Consider the following 20,729-nt stretch of genomic DNA (forward strand, 5'->3'; position numbering starts at 1 on the left):
CCAGGAGAGGCTTCTCTTGTCTTCCCTCTGGAGACATTTACAGTTGACCCTTGGATAATACGGGTTTGAGCTATGCAGGTCCACTTACATGCAGATATTTTTCAATAAATACAGTACTGTAAATGTATTTTCTCTTATGATTTTCTTAATAGTATTTTCTTTTCTCTAACTTACTTTGTTGTAAGAATACAATATATAATACATATAACATGCAAAATATGTGTTCATCGAGTTTATATTATCGGTAAGGCTTCTGGTCACAGTAGGCCGTTAGTAAGTATTAAGGAAGTCAAAAGTTATATGTGGATTTTCAACTGTGCAGTGGTCCGTGCCCCAACCTCCCATGCTGTTCAAGGGTCTAACATATTTATATTCCAGAAGGTAAGAACCCAGGACCTTTCCCTTCTCGTTCTAAGGAAAATGAGTATACTATAGGCAGCAAACGTTTCTCTTCCTTTCTTAGGAAGGGAAGGCTGAGAGCTGTCCCTCTCATATAGAAACTCAGATTCTTAATTTAGAGGGGCTTACTATCCTGCAGTATAGAACCCAGAACATATTGGGTAACATCTGGCTTTCATCTTATCACTCTGGGGCGTTGGGCAAGTGAACCCATAGTTATTGATGTGAGTAATAATAACTTTGATCTCTGCTCCAAAAACTCGTATTTGTCTTCAAGATAATTAAGTAAATATTCAAAAGGTATCAGCCATAGAAAGAAGCTTGTGTATGGTTCTTTACTGCTGAATCTGTGACTCAGTTATAAAAAGGCAAAGGTGATACTAGATTGTGTTGATATACACTGAATGTGCTGTGCCAGATATATCGACAGAAACAAATATATCCCAGTCCTCAGTCCTAATCTGATACAATAATTTCTAGGTATAAATTACAATAAGAAAACAGAAAAACTAGAGTGTTTCTACTCCAGAGGAGGTAGCCAGTTAAGTTATAAGCTTGGAGACCATGTCATGTGAGCAAAGGTTGAGGGATCTGGAGTATTCTGAAGGGTCATCACATGTATGAGGGAGAAGATTCACGTTCTTTTGATTGCTCAGAGAAAATTGCTCACACTCAAGGAGAAGCAGATTTTAGCTTCATATAAAGAAGAATTTCTCTAACAAAGCTTTCAGCAATGCAATGAGCTGCTTTGAAAAGCAGTGAGTCCTCTTGTTGTTGCAAGTAGCTACAGGGTAGCTGGGGTGACCATCTGTTAGAGAAGTTGCACAGAAATCTGTGTTTATGTGGGAGGCTGGTCTAAGTAACCTTTTGGGACCCTGAGAACTCCACAAAATTTAATTGATCATCATCTGAACATTCTCTTTTTTGGCCATTGTCCTATAGAGTTCCTTTCCTTGACAGAATTGTTTTGGCTTCCAGACTTGAAGCCAACACTCTTATCACTTACTTCGTGACTTCCAGTAAGTTAACCTCGTTAGTATACTGGAAATACCAATACCTCCTATTTCATAGGGTTACTATAGTGATTAAATGAACTAGTACCTATAAGTCATGCACAGTACTTACAACATAACCTAATATGCACTCGATGCATTATGACTAACATTAGTTTATTTGTATCCTTGCTTATTGCCTTTTTCTACCTTTTACTTGGCTACCTACTCATCCTTCACACCTCTACTACTTTGAATTTACATGCCTCTTATTTTCAGTGAATTTGAGTCCCTGTTCATATGGGTAAAAAGCCATATGATGAATTACATGTTCATATTTTTGCTCATTTTAAAATTATTTTCCTACTGTATTCTATTATTTGTTAGTCATTTTACTGTTGAGTTTTTATATATAAGGTCTATGGTAATAGTTGTAAATATTTTTCCCAGCTATCCTTTGTCTTTTGACCATAGAACTTTTGAAGTGCAAGAAAAAGTTTTTAAATATATATATTAGTGTTTATCAATCTTTTCATTCAGGCAGAGCCCCTACTCTTCTCTCTATTCTTTCTGACTCCGAATGGTGAATAAAAGGTGTAATCCCTTGCACTAGCATTATGCAATGAAAAGTTCTGATGTCTCCGTAGAAACAAAAGAAACTGCTATGTCATTAAGATGCTTTAGCATTGTGCTTTTAAAAGCCACCTTTTCTTGGAAATAATTTTCTAGTGTCTCTGCTGCTAAAGAATAGCTTCTCATAACATCTGATCACTTACACAGCTTGAGTGTCTTTTGTAGCCAAGTCACTACAGAGGCTCCACTGCAAGGCTCCAGACAGACGGGAACTATTGTAACCATTATCCTTATCTGCCAGTAAAAATCAGGTTGCCAGCCAAACCACACACCTGTGGTAATAGGGAAACTGAGTCCCTGCTGCTTAAATAAAAGGACCTGAATTAGCTAGCGGTCATACTGATATTTTAGCCCCATCTTTGGGCCAGTCACTGTAAGGAGGCAACTGTGTTGTATAGGACTCGGGGTCAGAAGATCTGGTTCATTCAGTTCTATTCAATTCAAAGCACCTTCCTGATCTTTTTTTTTCTTTAAAGATTTATTTATTTATTTGTTTGTTTGACAGAGAGAGAAAGAGCACAAGCAGAGGGAGCGGCAGGCAGAGGGAGAGGGAGAAGCAGACTTCCCACCGAGCAGGGAGCCCGATGCGGGACTCAATCCCAGGACCCTGGGACCATGACCTGAGCCGAAGGCAGACGCCCAACCAACTGAGCCACCCAGGTGTCCCACCTTCCTGATCTTTTATTAAGTGCCAGTCACTCTGCTTGGTTATGGGCACAAAGAAGATCACATTAGTCTTCTGTGTAGTATGAGGAGCTCATGGTCTAACAGGGGAAATGGGATAATCAGTGACAACAGCAGAGTTAATGATATCCAGATATGCAGAATATGTTTTGAAAATACAGAGAAGAAATCTGAAAAAGAAACCTCAATTTATCTCTGTTAAGTTTCTCCCAAACATTATCTGCACATACTAGTTGTTTCCTGGTGAGTTATTTTTATTCACAACACTTTTGACACCAGATGAGAGATTATTTGGTTTTTTTCCCCTCCTGACACCAAATAGTGTCTTTTCCAAGTGGTCCAGACTTCAATTAAGTTCTGACTCTAACTACCTAGAGTTACTGCAGCCTCCACAGGTTAAGACTTTACAAGACTGAGTGCCTGGGTGGCTCAGTTGGTTGGATAACCAACTCTTGGTTTTCACTCAGGTCATGATCTCGTGGGTCATGGAATCAAGCCCTTGGGGAGGGGGCAGGGATTTGAAGATTCTCTCCCTCTGCCCCTCTCCCCATTTGCACGCATGCGCCTGCTCTCTCCCTCTCATTCTCTCAAATAAATAAATAAATATTTTAAAAAAAGACTATACAAGACTGCTCCTACTTGAGATGCCAGTCATAAGTCCTGGGCCTGCCATACTTCTGTAGGACCAACTATAAACTGGGGTTCCCATGACCTCTCTCAGGTTAGATAATTTACTAGAATGGCTCACAGAACTGAGAAAGGCACTTTACTTACTATTACCAGCTTCTTATAAAGGATAGAACTCAGGAACAGCCAAATAGAAGAGATGCACAGGGCAAGGAAGGGGAAGGGGCATGGAGCTTCCACGCCCTTTCCAGACATGTCACCCTCCCAGCACCTTGATGTGTTCACCAACCTGGAAACTCTCTGGATCCTGTTGTTTAGGGTTTTTATAGTGGTTCTATTACATAGTCATGATTGTTTGTTTTCCTGCTCACCAGACTAAATGTCAAGAACTAAGGGAGTGTAGTGGGTTGAATGGTAGCCCTCCTAGAGATATGTATGTGTGTGCCAGGGATCCTGACCTTAGGCCCTGGAGTCCAGCAGTGAACCTGACTCTGGTCTTCCATGTCCCCTGGGGCAAAACTGGCCCATAACATCAGTGTTTCACCCACCTTTTGAATTTGATTTTGATTTTTGTTTTAATTACTGTGTTTTGGGGGCAAAAGGAAGCCAAGCAGTCTTCTGGACTAGATAGAGCCTGTTGCACAGCTATTTTGTCATGTTATTAATTTATTTATGCCTCCCTGTTTCCAAAAGAGATATTTGTTCAGCAAAAAAAAAAAAAAATGTGTTTATTATATATGTTCAAGACTTTGAAAGCCACTTACAGTAGTACCTAAGTCACTGTCTCCTAGAAATTCCATAAAACAATTCATTAAGACATGTGGGGAAACCAAGTAGACATAATGGAAACGTATGTGTATGTCTATATATGAATGGGTACAAAGTTATTCACAACCCACAGAGCAGTCATATGACATGCAAAGATTAAGTACCTTTTGTGCCTGTAAGGCCTACTCGGGAGAGTAGTGAACAGAAAGGAATTGAGCTCCTCTCTGATTATACAGAAATCTTCAGAGGAGACGTGGAATTCGAGGATTTGACCTATATGGTTTCTTTAAGTGAGCAAGCTCTCTACCCCACAACCAGTTTATTTCAATTGAATTCCCTTCACAAATGTTTATTGTGGTAGGTGCTAGGGAAACATAGCTGAGTAAAATAATCTCTGACTCAAAAAATTCAGTTGTGCGGGGGCCAGGGAGAGACATACAGCTAACTACGTTTTGATGGGATGAGCCATAATTCGTGGAATCAAAACTTAATATTATACTCATGATGGGATGAGTATAATAAATGTGTCTACACCGCTTTACAGGGAGAGGGGTGTGGCAACAATAATTTTATCAGGGAAAGCTGCAAAGAAACGTGATTATTAGATGGGATTTTTCGTGGTCAGCAGGCGTTCACCCGACGGGTGAGGGCTTATCCGCTGCAGGGACCAAGGGCTGGACAGCGTTTTAACCCTGCGCGGGGTAGACAGGCAACGAATCCCGCAAAGGGGAGGGATCATTTCTGGCATCCGCTGAAGTTCGGGGTTTGCCGACCGGCAGGAGGCGCCGTGGCCGCGCGCTGTCCGGCCGTTGCGTTTCCGGGCACTTGGGCCCAGCGCCGCCATCGCCGCCGCGCGCGCCCCCGCCGCGCGCCGCGCATCGCCTGCGCCGCTCCCGTTACCGAGGCAACCGCGGCGCCGACTCCGCGCCGGCTAGGATAGTCTCTCGGCGCCATTTTCAAACTGTCCTAGCGCTGGAGCCGGAGTCTGGGGCGGAAGGAGCCAGCGAGGGAGGCGAGGCCCGAGGGGCGATGCGGCCGCAGGCGGAGGAAGCGGCGGCTGGAGCTGCGGGTGAGTGCAGCTGTGGGGGCGGGAGACCAGAGCGTGGCGGTGGCGTTCTCGCCCGTGGCCTCCCGGGAGGTCCCCGCGGGCCGGGCCCGGGTGCTGCCGGGAGGGAGGCCGCGCGGCTGGGGAGGAAGTGGGGCCCGTCCGGGCGGGGTGCGGCGCGGAGATTCCTCGCCGGCTCCACGTCCGACACCCCTCCCCTTCGACACCCGGCAGTGAAGCTGCGGTCCGGAGGTCGACCTGGGGCCGCTCGAGCCTCCCTATTTCCTTCCGCGCCGCTCGCTGCGGGAGTCTGTGCGGTGTGTGCACACCCGCCTACTGCCGACTGATGGGTTGTTTGAAAAGTTAAAGTGCTCTCTCGTGTAAGAATCTTACAGGCTCTTTGTAAAAACAAAGTACCCAAAAGCGTAGGACGGGAGCCATTTGTTAACCTTTGCCCTGCATCTTCGAAAACATCCCCTTTACCTTCCAGTCTCTACTATTTTAAGTTCAGTCTGGAAGGACTTCGAGACAACCTAAGTTAAGGTTGGTGTTTTGTTTTGTTTCGAGCCCCTGTGTATACATACACACAGGCTACTTTTGTAAAAATAAGATGTACTGGCTTTCAGACACCCACCTTCCCAGAGGTAAGCTAGTGAGTAGTTCTAAACACGTATGCGCGGGGGACCTCCAAACCTAAGCTTTTATGTTGTGCTAGAAACTTTCAGTATAGCCACAGTGTTTGGGTGATGTAGGTGGGGGAAGACAGCAGCCCCTAGGTGAGGATGTTTTTTGTTCTTGGAGGGATTTTACTCTTTTCCATCTGTCCTGTGTTTCGATGATTTTTTTGACTCGTATTCATTCCCTGTTCAGCCAGTATGCGAGGAAGTATTATTTCTGGGTAATCGAAGCTGGTACCAGACAAAGAGGAGAAACGTTTGAGTGGTGAGGCCCTGCTAGTTCTTGACAGGTGTATTTCCAGTGTCTCCAGGAGTTTCTCTAAAACACCCTGCATCAGTCAGGTCACTCTGTGGAAGGAACCTAGAAAGCCCATGGGGATGCCACTAAAAGAAAAGGTTAACAAGAGTGTGGAGACAGAAAGGTTTGTAGAAAGGAGTAGATTATAAATGATGTAAGTTGCTGCAGCTTGGTACAGATACAACACTTGATCTTAGCCAAAAGGCCAAGAAGCGATTGCAGCTTGGTACAGAAACCCGAGTACTGGACCAGGACTCAGGAGACGTGAATGCCCACCTTCTTTGTGGCCAAGTGGTTTGGGAAAAGTCGCTCTCTAGAGGTAGCCTTTCCTCGCCTTTGAATAGAGAGGATGTCTAGTATGCCCTGTCTCCTTTGCAGGGTAGGTTGTGAGGATCACTTTTGCATGTATTCACATGCATTCACGTTTCATAAATTGTGAAAAACAGTAGAGATGTTAAAACAAAATTTTATTTGGCTGAGAAATATGAGTACTAGGACTATACTTACCTGGCAAAAGTTAGAAAAGAGCAAAGGTTCTACACAAGCAATCTTTTTTTTTCTTTATTTGACAGAGAGACAGCTAGAGAGGGGACACGAGCAGGGGCAGAGGGAGAGGGAGAAGCAGGCTTCCCGCTGAGCAGGGAGCCCCATGCGGGGCTCCATCCCAGGACCCTGGGATCCTGACCTGAGCCAAAGGCAGATGCTTAACTGACTGAGCCACCCAGGCGCCCCCTACACAAGCAATCTTTAGAGAACTCCATTTCAGGGCACATTGATAGAGAATATATTCATAAATATTGAAAAAAACAAGGATAAAAATGTGTGTAGAGATTCATATGTGTTTGTGTCTTTTTTTATAGAAGTAAAATTTACATGGCGAAATGCACAGATCTCAAGTGTACTATTTGAAAACCTTTGATAAATGTAATGCACTTGTGTAACCAATATCCCAATTAACATTTTCATCACCCCAGAAGTTCATTCTTAACCCTTCCAGTCTCCACCCATTCCTGTTGACCCAGGCCACAGCTGTTCTAGTTTCTGTCTACATAGTTTCATTTTGCCTGTTCTTGAATTTCATGTAAATAGAATGATACAGTATATGTGTCTGGTTTCTATTGCTCAAGTAATGTTTTCCAAATTAATTCATGTGGTTGACATGTATCAGTATTTCCTTCTCTTTTATTCCTGAGTAGTAGTATATTGTACAAGTATTTCATAGTTTGTTTATCCGTCTGCTGTTGATGGATATATACGTTGTTTCCAGTCTGGGGCTATTATGAATAAAGCTGTTATGAATATTCTTGTAGAATCTGTGGATGTTTATTTTCATTTGCTTGAATAAATACCTAACCATAGAATTATAGAGTTCTAGGGTAGAAGTTTAACTTTATAAGAAACTGCCAAACTTTTTCCACAGTGCTTTTACATTCACATCAGCAATGTGAAGATTCCAGTTGCCCCAAATCCTTGATAACATTTGGTCGTATACTTTAAATTTTAGCCATTCTAGTATGGGTGAAATTGTACTTCATTGTGGTTTTAATTCATATTTCCCATATAACTAGTGGTGAGCACCTTTTCATATGATTATTCCTGTTCAGTTATCTTTGCAAGGTGCCTGTTCAAGTCTTTAGCCCATTTTCTTACCAGATTGTAATTATTGAACTGTAAGTGTTCTTTATGTATTCCGTATACAAATCCTTTGTCAGATATTTTCTCCCACTCTTTCGTTTATCTTTTTGTTTTCTTAATGGAATATTTTGATGAGCAGACATTTTTAATTTGATGAAGTTCAAAAACTTACAGGTTTTCCTTTTGTATTTAGTGCTTTCAAAAGAGGCTTCTCTAAAGATTCTCTGCCTACCTCAGGCTTGGGGAAATATTCTTTGTTTTCTCCATATTTTTTTTTAACTTTTACGTATAGGTTTATTAATGTTTATTAATGCAGCAACATGACTATCATAAGCATTGCATTTAAGTCAAGTCTAAATATTCCAGAAGGCTGCCTACCTGAAGAGAAACAAAAAAATAGTTGCTTCATATTGAAAGAATCTTTTCTTCTTATCATGAAATAGTAATAATAGCCATAATAACAGAATAATGTTTTACTCTTTCAGGACTTTAATTTTGGGGAGTGAATAAAACCAGTTTTGGAAGACAAGATGACTGCAGCTGCAGAAAGAAAGTACATTAATATTAGAAAAAGATTGGATCAGTTGGGATACCGCCAGACTCTGACAGTGGAGTGTTTACCATTGGTAGAAAAACTTTTCAGGTAAAGATGAAAATACAGTTCTAAACCCATGTGATCCTTAATCCCATTTATCCAGTTTCTATTAAACTTCATGTTACAGTAAAGAAATGGGTAGGTTGTTTTGTTTTGTTTTTTTAAGTCCTTCAGTCATCTGAAGCTCATCTATTCTTAGATCCTACTCCCAGATCATCAGTTCAGGGCCTCCACATTGCAAAACTCTAGGGGTCACCTTTCATACTCTACTGTTCAGAGTAGATGTTTCTGAGAGTTCTCCGTGAATAGAATTACCATTTTTTAATGTGATTTTCTGATATCCTTGGGTATTCTTTGTCTGCCTCATTAGTCTTTAATTACTGTGATTTGATAAAGGTTCATATGTGGTTGGTCATTACTTTAGCAGTTACATGTTACTTTAATTGAAAGATTCTATGTGCTTTTGTTCTTTTCCATTTTTTGTTCTTTGCCTGAGACTGGAGCAGGGAAATTGCTTAGAAAGCTTTTGCAGTAGGGCTACAAGCTATGATGATGGTAAGGAGAGAATGGAGGAAAGATATTTCGTGCTCTTTATTATGGCCTCCAGAACCCTTCATGATCTAGTTCTAGCTCTGATTCAAGGTTGGAGGGTGGGTGAAGTATGTTTAGCTTTCTAAGAAACTGGCAGACTTTTTCCACAGTGATCTTATACTCCGACACCTTCGTCTCCTATGTATTTAACCATTTGGAGCTCCCTAAACATAAACACTCCCGACCAGTCTCTCCTCTTGGTCTCTCCATGTGCTATTCTGTCTGCCTGGGAAGTCCGTCTGACCTCTCCCTCCTGCCCTATGCTTGTTTAGCTCTATGGCCTGCAAGATTGTCACATCTGCTATATGTTACCTTCACTACTTATCATTGTTGGAAACTTGTTTTTGTGTTTCCTTTAGAATGCAAACTCCATAAGACTAGAGACTGACTTTATCTCTGCTATATCTAGTACAGGCTGAACACATAGTTGTTGTTTATCACATAGTATTATAACTTTTGACAAACTGTCAGTAAGATATAAGCTCTGTGAAGCTGTGTTCTATATTGTGTTCCCTGCTCGGTAAATACTGATGGAGTGAATATTCTACTGGTTTGTGTTCTTAGAGGTAAGGAATCAATTCTTATTCTTATATGCTAGCATTCAGTAAATCTTTGCTGAATGTACAGGTGAGTTTCACAGGTTCCACAGGATCAGGTGATTAATTGGACATGGGGCATGAATGAGAGGAGAGATTGAAAGATGATTCTAACTATGTGTATGTTTCATAACTTTTAATCTTGTTTTGAGAAATTTTTGAGCACCTGGTACCTTGAAAGACTCCTAGTGTTTCTGTTTGTTTTTAGATTTGATCTCACTTAGTGTTAACATTTAAGTCTTTTTTGAAATATATTTTTAGTTATTAAAAGTTAATGGAATGTTTCCTTGTATTTACATTTTCTGTTCTTTAATTTCAGTGACCTAGTTCATACAACAGAAAGTCTTCGGAAATCAAAATTATCTACTGTGAAAGCTGAAAAAGAAAGTGCCAATTTTGATTTTGTTTTGGAACCTTATAAACTTGAAAATGCAAGATTGATCAAGGAAAATAATGAATTATACCTGGAATTAATGAAACTGAGAGAACAATCAGGTCAACACATTAAAGGTAAAATTTTGTGATTTTTTTTAAAATGCCATATTTTTTGCCTAAAAAGTTTTTTCTGTAGGAAAAGCTTATATATAGTGTTGTGGTAGTCTTCCTGCTAACAGTCTTGAAATAACGTAGAGTGCATTGAAGAGTTCCCAACAAGGAAAATAAATTTGCATTTCGTAGCTATAATCATCCTCACTATATGTAGATTAAATTTTTAGAATTAAAATTGCTGTAGAAAGCTGCGCAGCATAGGAAATACAGTCCGTGATGTTGTAATAGCGTTGCCCGGTGACAGACGGTAACTACGTTTGTGGTGTGCGTAACATAACTTCCGGAGAGGTTGAATCACTCTGTTGTACACCTGAAATCAGTGTAACATGTGTCAGCTATACTCAATAAATCTTATTAATAAAAAAATTGCTCTAGGAAACATTAAATGCTGAAACCAAAGAAATGTCCTTGAAACAACTTCATTTTTCCCTTTCTGAAAGTAAGAGGACTAAAATGAGGTGAAAGCCTTGTATCATTCTGATTCTTTAATACCCCCGTCTTCGAGCTGGAAGATTGAATAGAATGATTTCAAAGGTACCAGACAGAGGGTAATTGTATGACTATCTTACTATAAGTTTTTCTTATATCAGTAGAAAGCCCTGATACCTGGCATGAATATATAAGCCCTCAGCTACATACCCAGTTTACTGGATTGGAGCGAATGCCACAATTTATATTAAGCCATATAGCAGAAGAAAAATATGATTCCCTTTTTTGTTTAGTGACTTGTAGTTTTGTTAATAGTGGTGGAAGAGGTAATAGCCTTTCAGACAAAGGCTTGTGTAAGAATCAGATGGAGCCTTTCAAATTAATGTGACTTTTGTATTTTGTGAAATGAAAGGATTTGATAGATTTCCTGATCTGTAAAATGGTCTTTGAATCTTTTTCATTTTGAGAGTTGAAAACTACGTTGAAGAAGTGTGCACGTGAAACAACTGATCTGAAATTTCTAAATAACCAATATGTTCATAAACTCAAACTTTTGGAGAAAGAGAGCAAAGCTAAGAATGAAAGAATTCAACAACTTCAAGAAAAGAATTTGCATGCTGTAGTACAAACTCCAGGTGAGTCTGCCCCGTCTCAAAACAAATCATACACGTCTAATCTTTTAAAAATGTTAAAGCTGTTGACTAAAATAAGACTTTGGATTTTCATGCTTAGACTTTAGTATTTGTAAAGATGATTTTGGATTGTCACATAAACTTTTAAATTTATTTCTTAAGATCTAGGTAGTATTTTATACATGCACCTAGAAACTTATATAATAGTAGTTTCTTAGATACAAGTAGTCTAACTTCAGTGCCCAGAGTTTTATTTCCTTAATTGTTATTTTAACTTCTTTTTTAAATTATTATTTTAGTATTCTTTTTTTCCCAAGTCAAACTATTCAGCTTTATCAAAAATACTTGTCATAAACAATCCTGGTATTTCAGGAGGACATGGGCAGACAGTCACTAGCAGTATACAACAACTTTCAAACTCTAGTCTCCAGTGGACTACCAACATCAGAAAGCCACTATAAAACCCAGTGAAGTCTTCATGTGGTGCTCTGAACAGGGAAGATTTAGGGTGAGGGTTGACAGTTCACACTTAGGGTGTTGTTTAACAACTTCTTACAAGCCGGCCCTGACTTTAAGGAAATGAAATGAAAACGGCAGAATTATCAATCTGAAGATCCACAAGCTAAAAAAGGAACTCTTTTGAGGGATGCCATCCAAATGTTACCATTATTATTTTAGTTATAAAGGTAATCTATACTCATTAAAAAAATTGGGAATGTTGTGTTTTCAGTATTTCTTAGTTTATTTTACTTTTATGTTACTTTATGTTCAGTAGTTCTGTAGCAAGAGAAAAGAAAGGAAGGGTCATATCCAGAGTTGAGGGTGGTCCAGGCATAAAGTTGGTGGAAGAATCTCCAGTACCAGTGACGAGATTGTCAAGATGTCTGAATCATGGGCTGAAGATGATGGGAGTGAGTGAGTGAGGTGTAGGAAAGTGCTGGATTATGAGACGAGGTGGAGGCTGAGGAATTAGGAGCATGAAGACTGCGATCAGAAGGGAGTTGGAGTTCTAGACACTGGCACAGTTTGAAGTGGTGACGAAGGCCACACACAGTCATTTTATGGTGTGCCCGTAGCCAAGCGGAATCAGGGGGGGATGGAAATGTCAGGAAATGAGATGGAGAGGGGGACTGTGGGCTAAAGGTAGAAAAGATCAAGAAACATGGGAGAAGGTCTTGGAAGTAACTAGAAGATTAAGGGGAAAAATGAGGATAATCAGGTTTCCTGAGAGAGGAATGGGGCAGATTCCAGAGAGATTCAGGTGGTACAATCTATAGAATTCAGTGACTGAATGTGGAAGACTTGGGAGGTAGAGGAATTCCCAGATTTCTGTTTCAAGTGAATGAGCGGGTGGATGATGGTACTATTTTTTAGAGAAGGTGGAAAGCAGAGCAGGAGTTCACTTTTGCATGTGTCAAATGTTATACCCATGGAACATCCACATTGAGATTTCTAGTACATAGTGGGATATGTAGATCTGATTTTAGATGTGTAGTCCCAAATGAAAATTCAAATTTGGGAGTCATTGGAGTATTGTGGGAATTGAAGCTATAGATGCGGTGGGAATTATCTAGTAAGATTATGTAGACTGGGAAGAGAGAACAGGTCCTGTGGAAAGGTTGGTAATTAAAGGACTGGTGGAAGGAGAGGGTCTTTAAAAGAAACTGAGAAGGAACAACCAAGGAGGAAAACCAGGAAGTAAGGGAAGGAGAAAATGGTTTACTTTCTTTAGGTGTGTAACTACAAGCAAATCATTTAAATACTTTTGATCCAGTTTCTTCATCCTCAAAACAAGAGATACATGTATACAAAATGTGTCAGGATTCTAATAAAGCCACAATTGTAGATTTTGTTTGTTCTTTGTGTGGATAAATTCATTTTTCAAGTGCATGTCTAATCTTGGCCAGGTGCTGGGAAAGGTAAATTATCTGTGTAATTTGGATGTATATGTCCATAAAAAGAAATTACTCCTGATGGTTTTAAGGATAATTAAGTAGACATTCCCCACTAATTCAGGTTATAGCATCATTTTATATTACAGATGACATTAATTCAATGTAATACTAATTTTGCTGCATAAAGTTTCTGTTATCTGCTCTTTTGGCATTGCTTAATAAACAAGTTTACTTTATCACTGCTTTAAGCTCATTTGACAGTTTTCTGCTGATGATGATTTCTTGAGTTCATAAGAGCAAATACTACAAGGCATGCTCAACTTTTAATCTTGTCAAAGTCTTGTTCCCATCTAATAGAGGAACAGATTACATCTGGATATATGTACCAAGCATGCCAAAAATAAAACTTGTTTTATAACTGTGTCTTGTTGAGGTTTTCAGGAATGCATTGTTTAGTTAAAGATCAGGGGGTGAGTATATACAAGGGAGGAGGTATTTTATCGCTAGGTAATATGAGCTAGAGACACCCTTTATAACAAAAAGACTAACCTTCTGGAATATTTAATTCTAATATTTGTTTCTTTTAAATGTTTTTGAAACACACATTGTGTTTTAGGTGGCAAAAAAAGAAGTATTGCTTTCAGGCGCCAGCGTATGCAGATTGATGAACCAGTCCCTCCCTCCGAAGTCAGTTCATATCCAGTTCCGCAGCCTGATGACCCTTACATTGCAGACCTCCTGCAGGTGGCTGATAACAGGTGCATTAAATAATATTTTGTTGGTTTCAGTTAATCACTTGATTAACTCTAAGTTTCTTGATGCTAGGGCTCCAGTCTTTACTGTTATATCTCCAGGGCCTAGCACAGAACTTTGCATGAACACTGAGGAAGTACTTTCTGAATGTATCCTAAATATAGAATGTTTTTACTTGTTTTGGAACTTTGATCTCAATGGTTCTGTCCATGTTTACTTTAAAAATAATTTAGTGCCATCTAGAACCTATTTTAGTAGAGTTGCTTTAATATTTAGTTTCATCACCCAGTTCGTCTTTTTGCAGGACTCTCTCACTTCAGATATGTCAAATGCCAATGAACATGAATAGATTTGTAACTGGCTTTGAAATTCTTTTTCATGATTCTCTAGCTGTGTGCTTGTTTTTTCCTTAAATTGGAATCAGATATAAATTCTATTTTATATAGAAAAGGTCTCTGGGGAAGTCACTATGTAAGTGTCCTGGGGATGTAAAGATGAGTAAGATGGTATTGCTGCTCTTGAGAAACTTACATTCTAATAGTAAAAATGAGATAAATACACAGAATGCCATTAAGAAAATTTTAAGAGGTTCAAAGGAGCAAAAGAACACTCATGACAGCATCTGTGGTCATAGCTGGAAAAACATTTTTTAAAATATGTACTACAGTAGTAAAAATGGTTAGTATGGATAACTTTTTATTTTGTAGATTATACAGAGAATATGGGAGAGTTTTTCCACTTCATTAATCTCATAACAATCTAAAGGAACATTGGTGGAGGTACTGATTAGGATCTCTTAGTTATTCTCACATAGTTTTACATAACTATGTTTATACAGTTATCTGAACTTGTGAAATATTTTGTGGGGTTCTTTTTTTCTGTTACAGTTGTAATCTAGGACTTCTCAGCAGTGTGGTAGTGTATTTAAGGAGTTTTTTGGTCTGCACGTTTGTCATTTTCTGCCTTTAATCTTTTTCTTTAACATCTTTCTTTTCTGTCAAACCATCATAGGTGGCATTAGTCTCTTGATCTTGTTTGTTTCCTTTTGCACATATATATTTTGTTTGTATTCCAAGTAATTCGTGTGCATACATATGAGTGCAGTTACATACCTACTTTTCTCCTAAACCTAGAGTAGTAGAAAATACTGGTTCCAGTAACAGCAGGGACAAGGTGTGCCAGCCTCACTCTACTTCACAGAAAATCTCTCTTAAAAGCAGACCTGGCCTCAGGCTTTATTTTTCCAATATGAAAGTGGTTATGTCATATTTATGTTAATGTTTGGCAAAGTTTGATGTAATACAAATACATTTGGGTAGTTGTAGAATTGAGATAATTTTGACAAATCTTGATTTTGTTAGAATTAACAAGTTCCAGAGAGGAGTAGGTTTTTGCTGTAGTTATTTGGTAAATTATAGTATTTCTTGATATTTTTCTTTTCTCTAGGATTGCAGGGTAGTTCATTAGAATATACAGGGTCATTTAGGGTCAGAAAACAAACTTTAGTCCCTTATTTCGCTTCAGAATGTGAATTCTGGGCTAGACCCTCTAGTTTCCTGAACTTAAGAATTGGCAGCAATACCTCAAAGAGTTTTAAGGATCAAAATGCAACAGTAGGCATAATGTATCTGAATTTCAAATTATTTAACACTCAGTTTCTTTATTCTTATAAAGTTAAATCTCCAAGATGATGTACTCTACTTATGATGTGGTTTGGAACCCTTTGGTACGGTACTTCATACATTATTGAGAAATAGAAAATAGAGAATTTATAGGAGAACATACCTAGTTTCATTTCTTGGTTTTTTTTTGGTATTTCTTAAAAAAGTATATTGGCATTAGTTATAAATGTGTTTCAGAATTCAAGAACTGCAACTGGAAGTCCACCAGTTACAAGAAAAGTTAGCAATGATGGAAAGTGGACTGAGAGATTATACGGAGCAGGTAGGATTTTTATTTACTTCCATAACAGGGATGCATGGTTGCATTGTTGAGATGGGTATGCTGTGATTGTAAGTAAAGTTGGGTTATATTTGATATTACTGATACTGAATTTTTATACAGCTTTTATCTTTTCCACCAATTTGTTAATAGAGATAATAGCTGGAGTGGCTTAGATGGCTTTAGAGCAAACAGTCCAGTCCATTTTGCATTGAGGCAAATAGTAGTTTTTTTGGGGCTTCTTTAGGTGAATCATCTGTCTCCCCAAATATTGTAACCATATTACTTGTTTTCATCTTGGGAGGTATTTTACTGAAGTATATTATGCTTTACAGTGGTAACATAAATGATTTTTTTACTCTTACTATAGATTTTGTTCTCTTCTTGATAGTTACTCTTTTGTGGCACCATATTTGTTGTGTGTTTTCTCTACAAGAACTAGTCAAAGAGTTTTCTGAAGAAGCAGGGGAATTAATATATGCAGGGTTAGATCATAACCATAATAAGCTTTATTCTTTCATACCTTCTGTTGGTGTTTGGCTAAATTCTGATTTGTATAATTACAGGCTTGCTTTCTTAAAATGCTTATTGAAGCTTAAATTGGGTAACACTTTTTTTCATTTCCTGCATGTGACTGCATTTTTTTGTGGAGTGAAGTGATCTGCACATACAAATATAAATGTAACTTACGTGTTGGTATAACTGTTAAGTTTGTAAAGTACTTTGAAGATATTTGAATAAAAATGGAGTAAAAAGGAATTGTGATCACATCAACCAAAAAACTTACAATATGGAGAGATTGAAAATATCAAATATGCATAAGTTGAATATTGTTGGTGTTTTTCAATTTATAATCACACTTTCATCACATTCTCCCCAAGTACTTTATGAACATAAGCTGACCAGTCTTTACCATCTCTGTGAGGGGGTTGAGGTGTTTGGAGAAAATAGCCTGATCATTCTGATTAAAACTCTGCTGCCTATCTGGGTGTGTTTGGTTTTTATTTTTATTTTATTTTATTTTTTTGCTTAAGTTCTGTTTTTCTCAGGCTGTATTCCAAATGTTGCTGTTCTCTGCAAGCTCTTTTCCCAGCCTATAATGAATACCCTCCTTAAGATATCACTTTGTCTCAACTTTGTTTCTACCTTTAAAATTAGCAATGTTCACACTGAGGCTCTCCAGACTTAATGGGTAGTGTGGCATTCTTCCTATTTAAGGCTTAGTCTCTGTACCTGTGCTCTTGGCTCTACTTCTTCTTTTTTTTCCCAAGATTTTATTTATTTATTAGAGAGAGAGAAAGAGGGCACAAGCAGGAAATGACAGAGGGAGAGGGAGAAACAGGCTCCCCACTGAGCAGAGAGCCAGACCGGGGGCTTGATCCCAGAACCCTGGGATCCTGACCTGAGCTGAAGGCAGAGGACCAACCAACTGAGCCACCCAGGCAGCCCTCTTCTCCTTTTTTTTTTTGCTTTCATTGATATTCTTTCCTTCTTTAACAAACACTTAAATGGCCACTTTACAACTAGTAATGCTTTTAATCTCCCTAACTGTCCTAGAAAGAGGTGCTATTATGGTCGTTACTCACCTCCCCTAAAAAGATCTCCTTTAACTACCTCTCCCTCCTGCTGATGCCTTCTCCTCCCTCCTGCAAACTTCTCTGAAGAGTATCTTACTCTTCTCTCTCCACTTCTTCACCTCCTGCTGTCCTATTGTGTTCTGGCTTCTGCCTCCCATTACATAAATTGGTCTAGTTAATGACACCAGTGATGTTAATTGCTAGATCCAAAAGGATACTTTAGTCTTTATTTTCTTGACTCCTCTGTAGTATTTGTCATTATTGATAATTTCTCTTTAAAACACTTTCATTCTCTTTCAGTTTTCCCTTTTTAAAAAATCTATCATCATTTCTTCTTTGCTTATTTACTCTACCTGTTCCCTGAAATATTACTGTTTTTCAGGATCTTGTCTTTGACCCCTTCTCCTTTCCCGGTATATTTTCTCAGGAGGTTTCATTTACTCTCTTGGTTTAAGATATTCCCTGTATGTTAATGACTTTTCAGTCTTTCTGGCTCAAATCTCTATAGAGCTCCAGACCCATATATCCAATTTCATACTGGGCATTTCCACTTGGATGAAAGCTCTTCATACCATATGCCTAGTACTAAACTTGTTATCTTCTGCCTCAAATCTCTTTTCCCTCTTATATTCTCTACTTTGGTTGGTAGCATCACCATCTGCCCAAGCCAACATTCTATAGTCTTTCTAGATCTCATTCTCTTCCCTTCACATACCACTTACCAAGTTCTGTCACTTCTAAGTACTTTGTAAACTTACTTTTTCTGCTTTAACCTATCTACTGTTTTATGCCTTATTCATTTCTCATACATTCCTCCAATAGGTCTCCCTTCCTCTGGCTTTATTCTTATTCATCTTTTAACCCAGAGCAATCTTTCTCCTTAGCAAAGTGTTCAGAGCTTAACATAATTAATTCCTGCCTGATTCTTCAGACCCACTGTAAGTTCCCTTGCACGTTACAATCCAGTCTTACTGAGCCATTTCTGCTCCTTCAATCATACTGTGTGGCTTTATACTTCTGTTTCACTGCCTGAAACATTCCTCCTTTCTTCTCTTCATGGCATCATTTATAACCTTTTTGGGCATATGTATTTTGATAAAGCCTTCACTAATTTCCACAGGCATATGAATATATCATGGAGAGTAAATCATTTTATTCCCTTAACTTCTTTGGTGCCATATACCTCTTTACTTTATTCTACCATTGAACAACATATTATATAGCAATTATTGGTTTACTTGCTAGTTTTCCCTGTAAAGCTGTGTTCCTGAAAGTCAGAGACCATATTTTACTCATCTTCATATACCAAGAATTGTGCTCCATTATTGGTGAATTGAATGCTTGGTTTTAGTTTTCAGTTTTTTTTAAAAAACAAAAGCCGCAAAACCCAAAGCTGTAAAATGTCTGGGTTTTTCCAAATTCATGAATGTGAATAAGTGTGAATTCATGGTTGATAGTGATCTCTGTGATTTTATGTGTTGTTTTCCAAATAATAGATAAGTAAATTCACCCCAACTTCCTATCCTTTTCCATATTGGGTTTCAGTAGCAATTCTTTGTGTCCTACATCCATTTGTTGATTCTACATTTATTCCACCAGGCACTGAAGCAGCTCAGACTCAGTTCTAGTACCCAGTAGTTTCTTTTTATATAAACATTGCCTAATCTTGGAGGAGGGAGGGGAAAAAAAAACAAAAATTAAAATTAATTGGGAAGAATTTATTCAATAGAAATACTTATGAAAGCTTTGTTTACATTATTTTTGAAATTTTCTGTTTATTTTTGCTTGTGTATATGCATTTCATAATATGGTACATATATGAATGTTAATCTCTTGTACACACTGTGAAACTTAAGAAAAATGAAAGTATATCCAAATAAGTGTTTGTACAGTATTACTTCAGTTCAAGGCAGATTTTTTTAAGTGATAACATGACTTTATGTCTTCAGATTGAGCTAAGAGAACGAGAGATAGAACGACTATCAGTTGCATTGGACAGTGGCCGTTCCCCTGATATTCTCTCTCTGGAGTCTAGAAATAAAACCAATGAAAAGCTTATTGCTCATTTAAATATTCAGGTAATGACTTTTATAATTATTTCACTGAGTATATAAAATCATTAAGTGTTTATAACAGTCCATGGATTTGTAAAAGTGACAGAGTTGTTCAGTAGTGTATTATTTACAGTAGGAAAATTTTGATAGAGCCAGAGTATCCAGAATTAGGATGCGGCTATTGAAAAATCATGTTTTTAAAGAATATATAATGAAAAAAAAAGAATATTTAATGAGGCAGAAAAATATATACACCATAATGTTAAATATTTAAAAGAGGAGAATAAACTGTAACACAAGAGATGTTCGGTTTGCTTTTTAAAAATGTACATATGAACTTGGAGAGAGAAAACATTGGAAGGGAATACAACAAAGTATACTAGCAGTTTTATCTTTGTGTGATGAGATATTCTTTTTGATTTTATTTTCAAAATTTTTGTTTTATAATGTAAAAAAAGAAAAGATTTTTAAAAAGAAATATAAAAGCTAAACATGTAATAGATTCCCTTGCCATGCGTTTGACCTAAGAGTAAAAGAACACAAGAGTTATATAAAGCATGTTATGTTACCTTTAGAAATTTAGACATGTCGTTGCTGCCTGGGCTGTAACCAAAATAGAGTAAATCACGAATATCAGCAGGAACTCTAGAGCAGTGCTATCCAATACAAATATGATATGAGCCACATATGTAATTTAAAATTTTCTAGGGGCACGTGGGTGACTCAGTTGGTTAAGCATCTGACCGACTCTTGCTCTCAGCTCAGGTCTTGATCCCAGGGTCATGAGTTCAAGCCTCTATGGAGCCCACTTAAAAAAAAGAAAAGAAAAGTAATCTCAGATCAAAATGTAAAACATAAAACTATAGAATTTTCTAGTAACTAGATTAAGAAAGTAAAAAGAAATAGTTGAAATTAATTTTAATAATGTATTTATCTCAGTATATCCAAAATATAATTTCAGTGTATAATTAATGTTGTAAAATTGATGTTGAGATATTTTACATTCTTTTTTGCACCAAGTCTTTGGAATCTTGTGTCTGTCTTATATTTATAGCATATCTCAGTTCAGACGAGCCACAGTGTGCACACGTGGATACTAGCGACTGCTGTATTGGACAGCACAGTCTAGAGTAGTAGTATCATGGTAGTGATATTCTTGTCATAATTTTAGAACTCTCTGTTGGGAAAAAGTTCGCACAAATGTTTTACTTTTCCTTTCCTTCCATGTTTAAAAATTGGAAGCCAATGGCTATATATTTTTATTACACCCCACATTGTCAGTTTTGTGAATCAAAGCAGTGTAAGATTACAAATGTAAAATAGCTCTGGTTTAAATGGTCAGTATTTTAAAAAATACGG

General features: G+C 38.0%; 1 protein-coding gene and 1 pseudogene across 3 annotated transcripts in view; one reads left to right on the forward strand and one right to left on the reverse strand.

The window, feature by feature from the left end:
• The first annotated feature begins 4,946 nt into the window (after positions 1 to 4,946).
• The window catches only part of CEP135 (centrosomal protein 135), a 75,489-nt gene continuing 59,706 nt past the window's right edge, over positions 4,947 to 20,729 (forward strand). Inside the window, exons 1-7 of one of the 3 annotated variants that reach the window (XM_025887597.2) lie at positions 4,947 to 5,172; positions 8,244 to 8,401; positions 9,860 to 10,050; positions 10,986 to 11,153; positions 13,662 to 13,803; positions 15,658 to 15,742; positions 19,266 to 19,394. In XM_025887597.2, coding sequence (XP_025743382.1) covers positions 8,289 to 8,401; positions 9,860 to 10,050; positions 10,986 to 11,153; positions 13,662 to 13,803; positions 15,658 to 15,742; positions 19,266 to 19,394 — 828 coding nt within the window. In that variant the 5' untranslated portion in view covers positions 4,947 to 5,172; positions 8,244 to 8,288. Of the gene's footprint in view, positions 5,173 to 5,334; positions 5,529 to 5,596; positions 5,692 to 8,243; positions 8,402 to 9,859; positions 10,051 to 10,985; positions 11,154 to 13,661; positions 13,804 to 15,657; positions 15,743 to 19,265; positions 19,395 to 20,729 lie in introns of those variants that run through there. The other 2 variants (XM_073891716.1, XM_025887598.2) reach the window with 2 other exon arrangements.
• Positions 6,244 to 6,340, reverse strand: LOC112836171 (U2 spliceosomal RNA; annotated as a pseudogene).

The sequence above is a fragment of the Callorhinus ursinus genome, unplaced genomic scaffold (genome assembly GCF_003265705.2).
Source record: "Callorhinus ursinus isolate GAN/ISIS: 27379988/994484 unplaced genomic scaffold, GSC_fseal_2.0 scaffold4, whole genome shotgun sequence".
Taxonomy (NCBI): Eukaryota; Metazoa; Chordata; class Mammalia; order Carnivora; family Otariidae; genus Callorhinus; species Callorhinus ursinus.